This window comes from Myxocyprinus asiaticus, chromosome 12 (genome assembly GCF_019703515.2).
Source record: "Myxocyprinus asiaticus isolate MX2 ecotype Aquarium Trade chromosome 12, UBuf_Myxa_2, whole genome shotgun sequence".
NCBI classification, from domain to species: Eukaryota; Metazoa; Chordata; class Actinopteri; order Cypriniformes; family Catostomidae; genus Myxocyprinus; species Myxocyprinus asiaticus.
Window position 1 is genome coordinate 39,742,709 of NC_059355.1, and position 19,031 is coordinate 39,761,739.

Here is a 19,031-nt window from a genome sequence, read left to right on the forward strand (position 1 = left end):
TGTGAGACTGATGAGTTTATGAAATTGTAAAGCACTGAGGTGGCCAATTAAAACGCATACCTGAGTCTGGAAATCTCGTTTCCCTGTGTTCTCCTTCCCTTCTGCCTGTGAGGCTGTGTTACAAGTACATACTGTGCAGTATTCAATACGTAGTAATTTTCTTTACTGTAGTAAGTTCCAGTTTTGTTTTTTTTTGTTTTTTTCTCGTGTGCTGGCATGCTCCCAGAATCGCTTGCTCTCTCTCTCTTGCACTTGGTCGGCAGTATCAGTCCTGCTAGCTGACTAAGAGTTTCTCACCAAAACCTAAGAGGTCCTAATAAGCCACAGACAGAGAGAGGTCAATCTACACTAATTACAGGCTCAAATTGTATTCTAAGGACCCTAATTAGTGGCTACTTATGGGGGTGATACCCCGATTAAACATTGCAACTGAATGACCCTCATCAGAACGATGGTTCTGGCGTAAGATGGTTCTTCAAGAGAAATAGTTTCTTCCTCCCTTATCAAGTGGCAAGAGATGGGGGACTAGTAATAATGGCTATAAGGTAAACTAATAAACCAGCAAGTGCCAAAAGGTGCAGACTTGCTTTCAGCAGCATCAGATTTCCTCTTCTACTGGAGTGGAAAATGCGGGCCTGACCCGATGCTCCAGCTATTAATTTGTGGGCGATGGGGAAAACTAATGACACATATACATGTTTCCCCCACCAAATTGTTCTAATTGCTAATTTGCCAAAGGAGGCCATGTTTCGAAATTAAACATGACTTTTGTGAGGTCTGCGATGAGGGAGGGTGGGACAGTGAAAAATGGACAGACAAACAGAGTGGATTGCATGAGGAAGTGGGTTTTTGCAGCATGCCACGATCGCCTACAGACTGTGTGAGCAAATTAATGAAATGTCAAGGCCATCAATTGCTTTGGAGGTATCAGATGTCTAATTCTCCACTATAATAGCGCCGCTGATAGTGCAGACGGGTGCAAGGCGAGTGAAAACCAACAGACAATGTTTAACATCTAACCCCCTGCTACGCGGATATGACACAGGCCATGCAATTACCACACACCCTATTAACGGTCATTACCATAGAGATGCTGCATTTGATAGACAGGTACATAATAAAGAAATCTGGGGGCTGCTGCTGACAGAGGCTTCATCCTTGACGTGCCATTGTCTTTATGCCTATCTAACCTTTTTGGGTAATTGTTTGTTGGTTAATTGGTTTCTCCTGAGCCTCACTGTGCTAAATTTACATAATACAACTGATAGTTCTGGTCCTGGATGCTAATTGGTCAATACAGCATTCCAGACATACGAAAATACACAATATACCCTGTTTACCTTGCTACTGTGTATATCACTGCGCAGCATCCACAGAGGTGAACTATTAACCTGCTTTTACAAACTATCATGCATAAACATGCACGGTCGAAAGGATATACAAAAAGGGGTCTCAGTTTTGGCCAAAAGGTTTTGAATAGTATGGATTTACTGTATGCAACTGTGCGCATCAGTGAGCTTTGTTATCCATATTCCTCAATCAGTGAGTAGCCTCCACAATTGGGCAGACAGGTGGGGAATGGCCATCCTTTTGTTTCTCATACCATGTGGGTGCTCTCCAGCTTGCCTGCCAAATAAGACTTCAGACAGAAAATAATTAAATGGTAATTGGTGATCTAATTATGCTGGCTTTGAATTGCCAAACTGCCATGGGTAAACGAAAGACAAGCTGCTAAAAAAAACTAAACAAACAACTAAAAAAATCTGGCGTTTAATTATAGACAATGAAAAGGTCAAAATGCTGACGAGAACGCTTAGTGACACCTTCTTTTGTAAACACTTGTGAGAACACGCGTGCGTGCGGGCACACACAAATGCATAAAGAACCGTAGCCTGAGGTAAATTTTCACTTCAAAAACAAGCTGTTGATAAACATGAATATCATTGGGTCAAGATAAAAGGGCATTTTATATGTAAAACGGTAAATAGGCTCACAATCAAAAAATAAAGGCACTTTGTTCTAGAAAAAACAACAACCTTTGATTTAATCGAACTTGAAGAACTTGTAGGAATTTTAATCACATCTGTAAACATAACTACATTTTGCAATTACTTGCCAAAGTTCAAAGTCTGTGACAACTTTGAAATTAAGGGGAGGTTCACACAGGGCATTCAGCACACAAATTTTTTCGGAGAACACAACGAACCAGGATATGTCACGTGGAAGGTCTTCCAGTGTACGTAAATAGCAAATCACAAATAACAAATAATATTATATCAGAAATGTTCAAATATATTGTCTACTTACTTTCCTGCAACAATAAATCTCGCAGCTTTAAAATATGTATCCTTTGAATTAAGCCAAGTGGTCAGTGTGTGACGTTTCGGTCTCCTATTGGTCACGTGTCCTTTTTGTCATACAAACTCACGGTTCAGAGTTCACCAAGCTTGAACTTTGGTACACAGCGCCATATGAAATTACTCTGCATGAGCTTGCGTTTCTGCTCTGCTGCATTCGGATGCGTTTGAATGGGAGTGAATAGAGCACGAGGTGTATTGTGACCATCCCTTTCCTCAAAATGCAAGTCTGTTCTAAAAAATATTCATGATGAAAAAAACAATAATGGCCCCTCACATTAAAACATACTGTATACTCTTATACAGTACTGGCCTCTGATGTAGCTATACAATGTAGTTTATTTGTAAGGGTCCTTCCCTCCATTGCACGCCACTGCACCTCAATCCCGAGGGGTGTGGTAGCAGCCTGACAACACTATCAGCATCTCAGACACAAACGTTCCTGTGTCAGACCGTCTGTACGAAGGCTAATCCAAACAATCAGCGTGTGACAGAGGCAAAGCTCCAGTGAATGAACTATTGTCAGCAGCTATCTTGGGACACTCTCTCAGGCTCCTGAGCACCACTGGGCCTCTGAGCAGTAAATAAATGATCAGCATGCTCAGGAAACTAAAGAGAAGAGAGTTTGACTGAAAAATCTACCCCACAAAGTGTGGCAAGGAAAGAAACTTTGGTACCCTTTATGAACACTTGGCAACCATATTTCCAGCTAAATACTTCAGTTATTGTTACTATACTAAAACTGTGGTTACTTCGCATTAACCACAATTGTCATAAAAAGTAACCAAACAAAAAGATTCTAAAAGTTTCTGACATTATTTGAAGGAGATCCCATACTAATTTTTAATATCTGAACAGTAATAAAAATGACTGTAGTGGATATGGTAAATGCCAACCACATGGGTACTACACTGCAAAGGGCTATTTTCATGAACAATTGAAAATAATTTGGCTATATCTCTAAGTTTGCAAACACTTTATGAACAGCTGTAACCTAAAGCATGTTCCCACATTACTTGAAATTCTCACTAATGTAGGAATGTGGGAAAAGAGAGATAGAAAAGATAAGGGGAGCAAAAGATAGACAGAGATAGAAAGATGACAGAAGTGCTACTCACTGGCTGTGGGTTGGGTTTGGGCTCTGTAGACTTCACATGCAGATGAGTCATCATGGCTTGGAGACGCTCTTTATCTTTCGCTAACTGTAATGAGAAAAAAGGGACATAAAAAATGACAAAGGATTCAGACATTATTGTTTTCACCTGCATTTTTATTACAAATATTCTTACAGATATCAGTAGAGGAACAAATAACCCCTTGAGGGAGGACAATCGAAATGTGCATGTTTACTGAGGACATACTGTATATTTAGAAAACAAAAATCTGCCCTTGAACTTCACGTTACTGAGATTAGTTTAGCAGTCAATGACAATGAATACACAAGCCACAGGCCTCCATCACGGCTCTATGACCACTAAAGCCATTCATTGAGAATTAGCCATGAAAAATGTGTATTTACACGCAATGCAACAAAATCAACAACATTAGCTGATCAATTAATTGAAATGACTGGTAGCACACTCACCATTGTTACTGCCTGTTTTTTTTTTTTGTTTTTTTTGTTTTTTTACAAAGTGTTTTATTGTGGTGCCAAATAGTTAAAAGTCATAAACGACTTTAAAACCCAGGAAAATTGGAAATGTAATTATCTTGTGGAGTTAGCCCCAGGGAAATCCATATATCTTTGCCTGGCTGTCATGCGTACATAACACATTTTTAATGACTGGTTACTCACAAATGTACAAAATAATTTCATTTTTTATCCCTCCCTCTTCTATCTCTGAGCCACTATTTGGAGCGAGAGAGAGAGAGGGGGGGGGGGGGGGGTTGTAGAAGAAGAAAAAAGTGGCAAAGAACCAGAAAAGGAGATGAAGAAGGGATGATGAGAGGAAATTAGATGTTACCTGCAGTTCCAGCTGCTGAACTACTTGCATCTGTACCCGACACTGTGCCGTACTCCTGTCATCTAATGCATGTTCATTATTCAGATGTCTACAGAGAGAGAGAGAGAGAGAGAGAGAGAGAGAGAGAGCAGCCTTTGTTTTAGCACCATATTTTACAGCCGTCTATTAAACATTTTATAAAACTTTCATGGCAAAATATTGAATTACATTATCTGCACATTCTGCAGGGCAGTCATTTATTTCTCCATTTTGGAAAAGTGAAAATAGCCTGGGATACATGCATCCTAAAAAGAATAAAAGTAAATAAAGCCATTTTCACACATCCAAAATATCAAATGTTTCCCCAAACACAAATGAAAAGTGCTCTCTGACGAGATCTTTGCATTACCGGAAATAGAAGCACTCTTTAAATAACTCATGCATAATTCATGAAGTGGCCGTTTCGATGGTAAAAAACTGAAGTTGAACAGATGGGAGAAGTGCATTGCCAAACTCAGGTGAAAAAGGATATTATAAATCGTCGGATGTGCTCCCAGCTTTTAAACTAAATGGATTCCTCTTATTTTTGGTGGCTTCTCCAGTTAATTATATCATCTAGATTAAGAGAACTCAAATGAAGCCAGGAGGAAAAATGCAAAGGACAACAAGGAGAAAAGAGATTAAATCTGTCATAAACTTGAATTATGAATATAATTATGCATGATTATTTTATACCGTCAAGATCTCTCCTTTTTTCCCCTATCCCCCGCACATTTATAACTAATCTAAATAAGTAGCTGGCCTCGGCAAAGCGGGCCAAGCTTTCCTTTTTTTTACCTCTCCCTTTTTTGCAGTGATTTATATAAAATGGTGGAGATAAGGCTTACGAGTGAAGGAAATATGATTGGAGGATTTTTATCAGCCCTCGCATGAATTATGGTTCGAAAATGCTTATGCAGGGGCATTTCATTAATCATTTAATCATAATCCGTGCAGGATGTTTGAACTGATTTCTCAAATACCCTTTCATTTTACTACTTCATTATGCCCGCTAATGGATCCAATATATTATATATATCATAAATTACATTGCATCTTCGCTGACCATGTAGGTCACTGTCACCAGCCAGGGGGGCTGGTGGAACGGAACAGTAGCGTTGATGAAAGAATAGCGTTTTCGAAGTGCTCCGCAAATCAAAGTCGCACCCGAACCTGAGCAAGGGGCCGAGACAAGGGGAGCCGGAGCTGATACTGATGGCCTAATAAATTTAAAGATGTGACGTGACATGATGGCAGTGGCGCCATTATTAAGAATAAAGACAACGTAGGAGCACGGTGAAAATACATGCGTTATGGAACACACTCGACAACACTTATGACAGAGAGCATGGTTTTACTTCGGAAGCGGAGCACTCAACCTTGAAAAGGGAAATGACCTAAACGTACTGTACATGGAAACGGACTCTGTTTTCCTTCAAAATGACCATATAAATATCACAAGTCTTTTTGAATGTTGACACACTTTGAAAGATACTTTGAATTGATCGCATCGTAAAAATAACAAAAGGATTAGAGACTCCAAGTGTTTTAACGTGGCAACAATAAATCCAAACCTTGTTTAAAATATATTTTGTGTCTATTTTGGATTCCAACATTAATCAACTAAAACTAAATTGCTTTTGAAGTCGCCGAAGGTTGAAAAGGGATCATGTAAACATTTCAAAACAACCACCCAGTTTTCATTTGTGAAAAGATAAAGTAGGTAAAGGACGTCTAGGCAAACGGTCTGCATTTTCAATGAACGCGGCTGGACGTGACATGCTTTGGAATTCACACTTCATGGCTCCCTGCTTCCTCTTTTCATCCTTTGTTACGGTGGACGTTTCTCTTTTTTTCTTTCCTCCTCCTTTCCATCTAATGACATGTAGAGTCACAGTGCATAATTAATAGGAAATGAAATATTCAAATGGCCCTTAATGCAGCCTCTCGGAAGAGTGTCTGGACAAGAGGAGTTCGGGAGAACGGCAGAATTGACGTCGGGAGAGGCTATCAGCGTTGGCATGTGTCACTTTCTGGACTTCAAACGAAGGCTGTTTTTAAAAGCTTTCTGGCAGGATGACAGGCCCTAATGTAAATGGCCACAATAAAACAAGTTCAATAGACATTACTTAAACAGTCAGCATTTTGCATCTCATTGAAGCTAGTTGTCCTTAAGCAAAGGTTTTAATGATGCTCTAGGCCAGGGGTGTCAAACTCAGTTCCTGGAGGGCCACAATACAGCAGGGTTTAGCTCCAACCCTAATTAAACACACCTGAAGCAGCTAATCAAGGTCTTCAGGAGTGCTTGAAGATTACAAGGAGGAATTTTGGAGCAGGGCTGGAACTAAACTCTGCAGGGCTGCGGCCCTCCAGGAACTGAGTTTGACACCCCTGCTCTAGGCCTTCCTATCAGAACGATGGCAAACTCGTATTGTTCATTCCCAAACATGCAATATCCGTGTGCATTTTTGGGTAAACTATTCCTTTACATGAAATAATTCTGCTTATCTATAGATTTTATTTACTTATACTGCTGGTCTTTGATGGGTAAATACACAGTTTCCAGGATGGGATTGCATGCACAATAACGCGACACATACGCAATGCAACTGTAATCAGAAACCAGTCCTACGACTAATACTATACAAACTTCCTCCAACTGTATTCAAATCATAAAGGAACAGGAATTTTACTAAGTTAAATAGACAATGTGGATGCACGTGCACAGGTTATCCTAGTGTATTTCAAGAGAAATGCACTGCACTACATGGCAGCATCACTGAGCTTGACCTTTCAAACGTCCCAGGTCGTAGAAGCCCTGACCTCTTGTAAAAGTACCCAAGCTGTTCTATAAACATTTGCCCCACCCTTCCTAACCCACTGTAAAAACACACATCATTTACCACCTCTTCCTTTTTTATTTATTGAAATAGTTATCGTCCAGCACGACAATGTATGCAATGTTTTCTTTTAAAGACATAATAAACAGCCGCATGGTTTAAAACAACACCACCGCACGTCATCGGTTATTGACGTTGGCTTGGGCAACGGAGATCCATGTGACGTTTGCACGCATCTCGCACCTTTTCTTTGCAACATAGCACCCATCTCCAGCTACCCAGAGAACGCTTATCATCCAGCTAATTTACTCCCTGATTTCAGATTGAGATTCTTCAGGCAGTCGGGTGGAGGGTGTACAGTACATGTGGAAATGTTTAGTGTATGGATGGTTAACACCTTCCGAGCACCAGCTGAACTCTCACCTAGCCTCGCTTTCACAAATACGGCTTTGTGGAGCATCTCCAAATGTTTTCTCAACATGTTCCAAGCAGTTTAGGGCAGGCAAGAAAAGTAAACAAGACGTTGCCATGATAAAAAAAAAAAACACTTGTATAAACAGTGTATTTGGGTGCTTTTAAAGGGAAAGCACTTCTCTCTCTAACTCACTCTCTCTTTTTATGATCTTAAAATGCAAATTTCTCAATAAACAAATGATGAATCATGGTTTTGGCCGATAGAATAAAAGAAAATGAAGCGAACCAAAAACATACTGTAACACAGATCTGCGGTTTAGTTTCTGGACAGCATTTAGATACACTGCCAATCTTGCTCCAGCAACTTTCTTTCTATGCTCCCAGTGGACAAAGCGAATGCATTTCTTTATTTGTCTCCACAGGTAAACGCAGATCCAAGATAGATTATGTCATTATCTGCAAAGTAATCTGCAAGAGTGTTTACAGTGCCTGGGACGGTTTTAAACAACTTCAAATAAACTGGCATGAAGAGCCCGCTGCCTGAAACACGAGCTACAAGAAACGGAGGTGGAAAATAATCTTTTTTTTTTTTTTAAACAACAGTGAAATGAAATAAAGAGTAGGAGTGCAGCTGTAGCTATGATTACTACTGGTTTTCACTCTCGGGTTTGTGGCTCTCGGTTCCGGGCTTGTTTTTTAGTTTGAACCTGGGATAATGGAACAGTGTTACATCTTGTTTAGAGTAGGCCTAATCCAGACTGACACACACTAACTGATCTGCTGCCACACAGCACATGTTCTCATCATCTCATCTCACATATACACAAACAGAGTGGAGATTAAGTGGTCTTCCTCAGAGCAGGGATCAGAGTGTACACACAGTGTAAACTGTGCACCTTTGCTCTGGTCTTTGGATTGGGTGTTATTTAGGGAGTATGGTGTAGTGTGTTGGCTATTTTAGAGTGGACTTTAGAGACAGCATGGAGCAGTCAGAGTTGATTCACTGTATGCATTGCACAGTGTGCAGGTGAACAGCCACTGGAATCAGTGGTGAAGTGCTTTGTGCACTGGCTCCAGACACTGCATGCTCATGTGGGTGATGCAGGATCCCCATCCCAATCCCTTTACCTTTACTCTACCCACTATATGTCAAATACAAGGCAGATGCCCCCAAAAATGTTAAAAGGAAACCTATTTGATATATTAAATAGTTATATATATATATATATATATATATATATATATATATATATATATATATATACACACATATACATACATACTGTATATAACTATATAGCGCCAATAATAACTTTACAAAAGCAAGAAAGAAGAGAGAGAGTCTGACAGAGAAAGAGACAAATGACCAGAAGCTCTTTTTACTCCCTGTCCGTAAAAAGACAGACAAGGGCAAACCCGCTGTACTCGCAGAATGTGGGCCACTGTAGTTAAACATCCTTGCTTGTTTGTTTTGGGACGAAGTGTCAGAAATCACCATGGGGACCGCAGTTATCACAGGCAGTACGGAACCCTGAAGAAAACCACACCACAGAGAACGGGCACAGCGCAGCAGACTGCACACCCACGTCAAGAACCCAGCTCACACAGAGAGGGGAAATTATGTCAAAGGGAAAAAAAAAAGGGAAAGAGACCAGAGATTGAAAAACACTGATGGAACTGTGTTTGTCTGGGTTAATCTTCACGAGAGTGCAGGTGTAATGGTGTCAAAAATTCCTAAAGGAATGTGAACAGGATTCCTATTGGGATTATGCATGGGAATGGATATGGAATTGTAATTTGGAACCAATCCTGAAGGATCCTATCAATTCTCATAGGATTCCAACCTAACACAAAACAAGAATTAGATCTTAGGATCCATGGTTCCCAATGATCCTAATGGGATCAGATAAGAATCCTTTGAGAATCAAATAAGATCCAATAGGACGAACCAGAATTCCTACAGGATTTATTTTTATTTTTTTATTCTTATTTGATTCTTAGGCCACATCCACATTAATATGTCTTTGTTTCAAAACACATACATTTAGCTGCGTTTCCACCTCCCATCAACACTTGAAAAGGGGTTTCCTTCACTGAAAATTGAGCAATTCAGAAAACACTATCCATTATCGTATACTTTGGAAAACTGATTGGTTAGACTCCCATTGGATAATACATTTTATCCAATCGGTAATCATAGTAGTCCTATTGGGAACTATATGTGCTAAAAGATCTAGATTTGCATTAGGTTGGAATTCAATAAGAAAATTCCTATTTCCTTTTGGATTGGATCCGAATTAGAATTCCAATAACAACCAAAATTCCATTAAAGGGATAGAAAAAAACGAAAATTGTCATCATTTGCTTACCCTCATATTGTCCCAAACCTGTATGACTTTCTTTCACCATTCCCTTCCATTGTATGAAAAAAAAATTTTTAATTGTATGAAAATGCATTGAAGTAAATAGTGATTGAGACTAACATCTCCTTTTGTGTTCTCCATTTTGTTCAAAACTGTCATTTTTGGCTGAAGTGCCCCTTTAAGACTCCTACACTGATTCCATTTTATAAATAAGAGTGTCTGTAGTACTTACTTTAGGAATGACTGAAAGTCTTCAAACACGGCTTCACATCCTGGCCATTTGCAGACACCGTGACCATAAAGCGGGTGACTGTGAGGGGAATGATCTTCCAACATTGAACTATAAGAAACAAAGAGAGACAACACTGTTTTATCAGGGCTGCTAATTTTACACAACATATTCACGCATCACTGCACTTTTATTAAAGAGGCTAAAGAGTAATTAATCTCCATAACAGCCTAAAACTTTAAGTAATATTAATGGGTTATCCACTAAAATGTGACATTTGATGAAGAAATCTTCCCCTTTGGAACAAAAATTCATAGAAGCATATTGTTTTATTGACACAGCACTGACTATCACACAACCCCTGACCTTTACAGGAAGTGCGTGATCAGCACAGCCATGTGATCTCTACTTTCAGCATAGTTGGATTTGTCAGCCAATCAAGAATCTAACTGCCAAGTGCTGGCCAATCAATAGCCAATTATGGGTCTCCTCGATAGCGCAGGGAGGAACACTTTGATCAAGGCAGCGTGAGACTGTGGCCCCTGCAGTGCACCTGGAGCAACAAGTGTTTCCCACAACAGGAAGCATCCAAATCCATCTAGCCTGCTCCAGCCAAGCGCAAACAGTAAACACACTCCACCTGTTATCAATTTATCCGCCTGCACAGAATCGTCAACAGTCCAATTCAGCACTCTCTAGACTGAGCGAGCTAGAATTCAGTCACAAATAAAGCTAAGGAGTTAAGATCCGCATATTTTCCTCAAATTCAAAGGTGCGGTTTTATCTACAGATGACCTACAGAGTTCTAGAGATGGGAACATAGTACTTAGGCCATGTCCACACTAATCCATTTTCAGTTTCCTCACGTCATCATTTTCCAAAGTATGCCATTATGGAGAGCGTTTTCAAAATGCTCTATTTTCAGTGGAGGAAAAGGCTGTTCCAATGTTGATAAAAACGAATACATGTTGACTTGACCTTAGAGAGAATGTTTTGTTAAATTAGCTGCTTCCAAGACATGTCAGAATAGTAATATTTATAAGATGAGCGCAAATGAATGCCATCACAAGATCGTAATTGCTAGAGAGAAACATTTCTGTCATTTACTGAATTATGGCGAGAGCTAATTGGTATTTATCATAATAAATTGTAACTGTAAATGCTGACTGTACAATTTAATTGTTTTAACAACAATTTAGGTGTTCGCATTTTGTGTACCGTTGATGAAAATTTGCAGTACTAAAATGCGACTCATTTAGCCAATTTATGAGGTGACTCGCTTATGCTGCAACTGCATTTCCCATCATTCTGTGTGGCAGCACAAAAATAAATAAATAAATAAATATCTGTCTTTGTTGAAGTTAAAAAGAGAGAAACATAAAATTGCCCATCATGTCCATTGCGTTTTACCAAAATCCCTAGAATACATCTCATGTTGTAATTATGATTTCCAAACTTTTAAGTACAACCTCCCATGAGAAATTGCAGGCAGAACAAGATCTAGTTCAATATAAGATGAGACCAATATTAAACCATATAAAACTGTAAAACCACAAGTGTAACATGCAACGTTTATGAAATACAATATTTATATAACACAACCTTAAATAAATAAATAAATAAATTATATATATATATATATACACACACAAACACACACTACCGGTCAAATGTTTTGAAACACTTGACTGAAATGTTTCTCATGATTCTCCATGTCTTTTGTAGACAAAAATATAATTGTGCCACCATATTAATTTATTTCATTATAAAACAAAAATGTAATAAAAAAAAAAAATAATTGTTTTTTGAAATTGATGACTTGGACCAAATAATAAAGAAAAGCAGCCAATAAGTGCCCAACATAGATGGGAACTCCTTTTAAAAAGCATCCCAGGGTGATACCTCAAGAAGTTGGTTGATAAAATGTCAAGAGTACATGTCAGCAAATTCTAGGCAAAGGGTGACTACTTTGAAGATGCTAAAATATAACACAGTTTTGATTTATTTTGGATTTTGTTTAGTCACAACATAATTCCCATAGTTCCATTTATGTTATTCCATAGTTTTGATGACTTTACTATTATTCTAAAATGTGAAAAAAAAAAAAAAAAAAAAAAAGAATTATAATAAAGAATGAGTAAGTGTTTCAAAACTTTTGACCTGAATTTTTTCTTACGAAATGTTTTTTTTATTTTATTTATTTATTTTTTATTTTTTTAAGTACTCCATGAGTGGTGCAATTTTAAGACAGCCTTGCTTTGTTTAAATCGCAAAAAGACATCGGTTAAAGCAGTATTAACAAAAGGTTGAATTGTGAAAAGTTTAGGAACTTTTGACTCAGGAAACAATGCTCGTTGAGAACAATGAATGTCTAACGGTGGTAAACGACAAAATTGACGCCATAGATAAAGACTGACAGACTCTGGGGGTTTCTTTCGAGGCTGACCTCATTCCAATAAATAAAAAGAGTCAAAGCTGTTTTCTTGTCTGTGGGGTAACCTCACCAGTATTCAACAACGAATCTCAAATTACCTTATGAACTGAAAAGTATTCAGAGGAAATATGATTATAAGGCAGAATTCAAGGTGAAGTAGAAAAAAATGACAAGTAAAAACAAAAAACAAAAACGCTATATTTAATATTCATAACGTGTTCACAATTATATTAACAGGCTTTTTGTTCAGCCATCAAATTTTCAAAATAGTGTGTCATTAGACTAGTTTCAAGATCCTTCCTTTTCATGTGACCTGCTAGTACACGAGCATCTTATACGCTTTTAACAGCATCTCTGATTTAAAGTTCAGTAGTAAAAATGGCATTAAATCATTTCCATGAATCAATTTGATAACTAACTCTGATTTGTGATTCATTTGCATCGTTGCTCTAAAATGTTCTTGGAATCTCAGCGTTTCATTTTTCATATATTAAAATGTTCATAACACTTTACAATAAGGTTATATTCGTTAACATTAGTTAATGCTTTATCATGAACAATTTTTAACTGCATTTATTAATTTGTTCATTGTTAATTCTTAACGCCTTAACTAATGTGGTAATCAGCTAACATTAGCTATTATTAACTTACAATAAACAATATATTTTACAGCATTTACTATCCTTGGTTAATGTTTGTTTATAAAAATACAAATGTTCATTGTTAGTTCATGTTAAGTAGTTAACTAATGTTAACAAAGGGAACCTTTATGTAAACTGTTCTCACTAATGTTAACGTATATGACTTTAAAGGTAAAAATGTATGAGCATTAATATTAACCAAGATTAATAAAATTAAGATTAATATAATTTATTGTTAGTTCATGTAAACTCATGTTGTTATCAAATACAACCTTATTGTAAAGTGCTACCAAAATGTTTTAGTAAAAAATGTTGTAATATTGGTGCATATAAATTAAAACAATGCAATATCACAATACTTTTTGCTCATTTAAAAAAAATTATTCGTATTGTACTTCTTGCCCTAAACATTTTAAATCCACTTGGCTACAATGGCTGTTTGGTTCAAATAATGTTTCCTCTTATAAAAAAAAAAATAATAAAAACAAAATACATTTTTTTTTTAAACCATTTTAGAGCAAAAAGATAAATATCAAGATGAATGTTTATTGAATATCATCAAAAGGCTAAAAATATTAAGATCTTATATATATATATATATCGCTCAGTCCTAAGATACATTGCAAGCAACAATGCATGTGCACTTAAATGCTTGATACTCTCTTCAACTGATCACCTAAATGCTTTTCTGTGAGCCAGCGTTGCTCCGTCATATCATCTTTCATTACATTATGTTTTAGGATCGTATTATCACGCACCGAGCGCCGAAGTATCACCGCTCCACAGCTAACGATGAAGAAGAGGTCTGACATCTGGAGAGCCAGACCTGAGCTCAGACAGGAACTGAGCACTTTGTCACAACACTATTAATCTCCCTCATGTCTTCATGTGAAGAGAAATCAAAGGAACGCTCCTCCTCAAAGTCTAGTGGCAAATCCCCAGACCCCCGACTCAATCCTCTACTGTGTCCCCCTAACTATGCGCTCCCCTCACAACCCCCCCAAAATGTTTTAATTATCATTTGCAGAGCTGAAGATCAATTAAAAGAGAGGTTAAGGGGCTTATTTAGGGGGGCAAATCTGATTATTTATCTCTTTAAAACAAATTGTCTGGGTGTTTTTTCCCCCTAAGTGTAGCATTCCTGAGGGATTCTGGGAGAAAAAAAGAGAGAAGTGGGGTGACTCAAACTGGGCGACACTCTTTCCCTATCAATGAAAAGGCCTCAAACTGCTGGAATGTAAGTTGTTTCTATATTTGAGGATATCTTTATTGCTCTGAGATTGCACTTTCATAGCTCATAAGACTTATTGGAGCTCACAGTTTTATGTAAGAATCAGCATTGTGTCAAATAAAAATAGACAGTAATGAGACAATTGTTAACAAAGTAAGAGCACAGAGATATAAAATGAATGTGGAAATCATAGCTCAAATAATTTGTTATCTGAAGAACTTTAGAAATGTTTGAGTTTTGATTGCAGACAGTATCTTGGCAAATGTGAAGTCGTTTCTGAATCTCTAGAGGAGACATTAGAGATTAGAGGTTTTGTTTTGTTATTCTCAGGAGAAAATCTGAGAAACGGGAGACTCAAGCAAAAGTCTGAATTTGCTTTCCATCTAAATTCAATAATGTCTAAGAAAGAATTGAGCAATTAAAGCTTGAAGTACCACCTTCATGTTTTCAGCAGGGGGCAGTAAGTGCAAATCTAGCTGCATGTCTATGCCGGGTCGGCGCCTCAGTCCGACCACTGTGCCCCCTCTGTCAGTATGTTGTATTTGAACCAATTTTTATAATTTAGTTATTATCATTTAAATGTGTTTTACTTTTTTTTGCAAGCCTAAATATTCAACTCAATTGTAAAATAAATTAAATAAATCAAATTAATCCTTAAACTATTTGTAGAGAGTAATTGAACATTTCAGGTGGACGGTGGGGACAAGAGTTACACTGTCTGGCCAATTGACTGCTCTCTTCTTAATTAGAAAAATGTTTTCTGCCATGTAATTCAGTCAGAGCTCAGAGGCTCAAAGGCTAAAACAAGGAAATTGATTTAAGAAAATAATTTTACCTAGGATAAGGATGAATGAATGATGTTAATGATGTAACTAAAAAGTGCAAGCATAAGTGGAGAGATGTGGTCCTCAAGACAAGAGTTTTAACACCAGCTCTTGGTTTGTTCAGTTGTTCTAATTGTGAGTACAGCGGCTTACTACCGTTTGCTGTGTTTTGTTAATGAATATAAGCGAAGTTGTCTTGAACATTATTTAGGTTGATAAATGGATAGAATTTAATTCACTCAAACAAACAAAATTCATAACAAAATTCCATCAAATTGAACTAAGCTTTATAAAACTTTAATTTATAAAATAATGTTTTCATTTAATTTTGTTTAAATTTCATGGAATTTTGTTATGAAATTGAAATGCGTAAATCTGAAATATAGGCAAGTTTTTGGAGTGTGCTCTCCAGAGGATCATTTGATTAGACCTTAATTACAATTTTTTAGATTTTGCTTGTTAATTGTGTATATATTTGGCATATTTTAAAGTGCTTACGTGCCTCAATTTCAGACACATGTACAGGCAAGGGATAGAGACGCGTCTGCTGGCTGCAGCCTATGCTTCACAACAGTTATTAGGAAGTGAACAATCATGCACTATACTTTAGGAGGTGTTTAGGTTTGTGTGGTTTGCAAGCCCGGAGACTCTTTAGCAGAGACGGGTCACTTCTATTAAAATGAATGGGAAAAATTGGAACGCCCAATGATCACCAGCAATCAACAGATGTAGAAAGGAAGTCCTGCCTTCAGGTAAAAGAGCCGATCACCTTTTAGATACAGACATCACCTATCAACCAACTCGAGAATGCGCATGCTCATTAGCTATACAAGACAAAAATTTTTTATTTTTTTTCGTAATCTTAGGTAAAGAAGCACAATTTATGATACCAGTGTAGTCAGATTTTACTGCTGATTTATGTTCTTTGATCGTAATCTTGACCAACTGTTTTGGAGATTTCGGTCTTTCCCCTTTCAAGTAGACAGGAGCTACACTGGCACATAGAAAAATAGCTCCCAGGGAGCGTTCTAAAGATGGCTGCCGAGTGAACTGACGCAGTGCCGTTATGCGGCCTGTTTTAGCTTATTGCGGCCCGTTCGGCCCCGTTTCGTGGCCGGCCCACTGGGAAAAGTCCCGGGTCTCCCTATGGCCAGTCCGCCCCTGTGCATATCTATTAAAGCCAAGACTCATGCTGCCTTTCAGTGAAACTTAATTTTCAGCAACGTTAAATCTTATGGTAAAGTTGCAAATCTGTAATGCATTTTAATTATCAGAATTATTATATTTATTATATGTATTTTATGTATAATTATTTATAAAAATTTAATCATTATAAACTGAATTATTCATTATTTGGGGGCTTTTCTCAGCAAATATTGATATATGCTATTAATTGCGATGAATTTGATAAATTAACCAGCATATCATATAATTAATTCAATTAATAATTTTAATCAACTGAAAGCCCTAGTTAATACCCAAGGTTGTACATGAAAACCTGACTTGAACTCAGAAGTTTGTTGGGTCACATTGTGCTTGGGTTGGGTAGCAGAACTCTACTTCTAACCCCTCAATTTAAATTAATTTAAATCACCTTCCAAAGGTTAACACAGGTTCATAAAGGGCTTTCGTCCCTTATCTGTGTGCTGATGGGTCAGGTGGACTGACACGTCGAAGGCTTTTATCCTATTTGGGTGTGCATGCAGTGGATGTCTCTGTGCTGGCACCAGTGGGAGCCGATGGAAGCTGCTAAAAGCATGGGGGCTTCACGTCTTAACATGTACAAAGTGATTGAGTTTCTATCTCCTTCCTAAGACGGAAGTGAAAAGACAATGAATGATGCCGGTGGATGCACTTAAGGTTTTAGTTGCAGGCGTCGCAGCGACTGGCCAGATTTTATATGACACATGAAACGGCCTGAGCAGTGCTTAAGACCCTGGCGGTAAACCAATCTGAGAGAGCTAAAGCAGAGCGAGTCCATCAGTGTGCGGCGGCCCGCCTGTTTCACGACATAAGGGACTTGGGAAAACCACATCAATTAAACGTTTGTTAACGTTTGTGTGTGGATGAGTCGACATATTCGTTTCTCCCACTCAACCCCTTGGATTTCAAGCAAAAAGTGGGTCCAGCACATTGAAAATGGCAGAAATCGATGTTCCGATTTGCTAATGAAACCGTACTAACAATAATGCTACACATCAAACCCTAAGCTATTAGCACTGTCTCTATAATTTGCCTTTGCGTTTGAACAGTAATGACTGGATGAATTTCCAGTCATAATTCTCTCTTTAAACAAAGCTGAAAAAAGTGATCCCCTGCTCACGTTGTCTGACAGATCTGAGATACTGGGTGTATATTCAGTCTACAAAATGCCTTCTTCACAGCATAGGTGCTAAACTGCTGTTGACATCTTTTTAATCTCTGACGGAGAAAGAGGCAGGAAGGGAAACAGAGAGCTTTCAAACATGTCGTTTAGAGTGTTTCAAGCCAGGCATGCCACAAAAGCACTGGTTGTTTGTGTACTTCAGGAGATAGATTGTTACTCTTCAGAGAGGGAAAAAGAGAGATAGAACACAATACTGAATGCAATTTAATACTGAAAATAGTATTAAATAATTAATAATAAAAATAGTTTAATGGACTATTTCACCAACTAATGGGAAATATTGTGTACAATATGTTTTTAATGCATTATTAGTGTTGCTCCATTAGCAACACTGAAACATCAAACTCTAAGCTTATATTCAGCATGTAGAAAAGGAAAATGAAGTGACTTTCTTCCATTTAGATACAACCTACTTTTACAATACCTCAACTGGTTACTATAGCATATAAGACCCACTGCATCAGTGACATCATGACCAGTTTATAAATAACCCTGCAGGAGATGTTGATCAAACCTGTCATGGTCTCAAATCTGGCCTACACTGATAGAAAAAAGAGATACACATGTATGTGAACCCTCCCTTTACCTTCAGCAAGAGCTTGTTTTGCAGCACTAAATGTGTTTTCATTCTCATTGCTTTCATAACGATATGTTGGTTTTGATCAGCCAAATTTGAGTCAGATGTGAACAGAGAGAGAGAGAGAGAGAGAGAGAGAGAGAGGGAGGGAGGGAGAGAGATAGAGACAAACAAATGAGCTCACAGCGCCTCGATGCTTCTCACCAGCAGTTCAAAAGATCAGGATTTGGCACATGAAAACCACTAAATGTGTTATAAACAAAATTAATTTCTTCCTTTAAGACACAGCTACACAATGTTTCCTCCAAATAAGTCTTTAAGTGTCAGGGGTTTAAAGAGGTTTCACGCTGTTTAACCAAGCTGCGCTGCATCGTGCAACTGTTGCATGGAAGTCTAGCCGTGACGTTTTGTAATATGCTTCTTTGAAATGGACGTACATTTTGCGATTATGAACATTGGGCCTCATTTATTCATTTAGCAAGAAAGAGCTAAATGTGAATGAACAGTTAGTTTTAGTTTTGTTTCGGGGTGGAGTGGGATGATTCAAATTTCAAAACAGAAGAGGGTAAAGCAACAAAAGTGAAAAACAAAACTATCCCAACCCAATATTGCCTTTGTCATAATTTAAAAACAATTCCTAGGCAGCAGTAGTCTGTATGCACTCCAACCCTTACAAAAGAAAAATCACAGATGCACTTAAACACCTCAGTTGTTTCTCTTAGACATCAATGAGACTAACTGGAGAACAAATGG

At 37.8% G+C, this 19,031-nt stretch overlaps 1 protein-coding gene across 14 annotated transcripts in view; it reads right to left on the reverse strand.

Moving 5' to 3' along the window:
* LOC127449108 (forkhead box protein P1-B) overlaps positions 1–19,031 on the reverse strand; it is a 258,227-nt gene that overhangs the window by 16,300 nt on the left and 222,896 nt on the right. For all 14 annotated transcript variants that reach the window (XR_007898662.1, XM_051712289.1, XM_051712285.1 and 11 more), the window contains 3 exons: positions 10,189–10,296; positions 4,322–4,409; positions 3,476–3,559 (listed from right to left, as the gene is read on the reverse strand). Coding sequence is in view for 13 of the 14 variants with exons in the window: in XM_051712289.1 (XP_051568249.1) it covers positions 3,476–3,559; positions 4,322–4,409; positions 10,189–10,296 (280 nt within the window). In the remaining variant the exon portion in view is untranslated. The remainder of the gene's footprint in view (positions 1–3,475; positions 3,560–4,321; positions 4,410–10,188; positions 10,297–19,031) is intronic.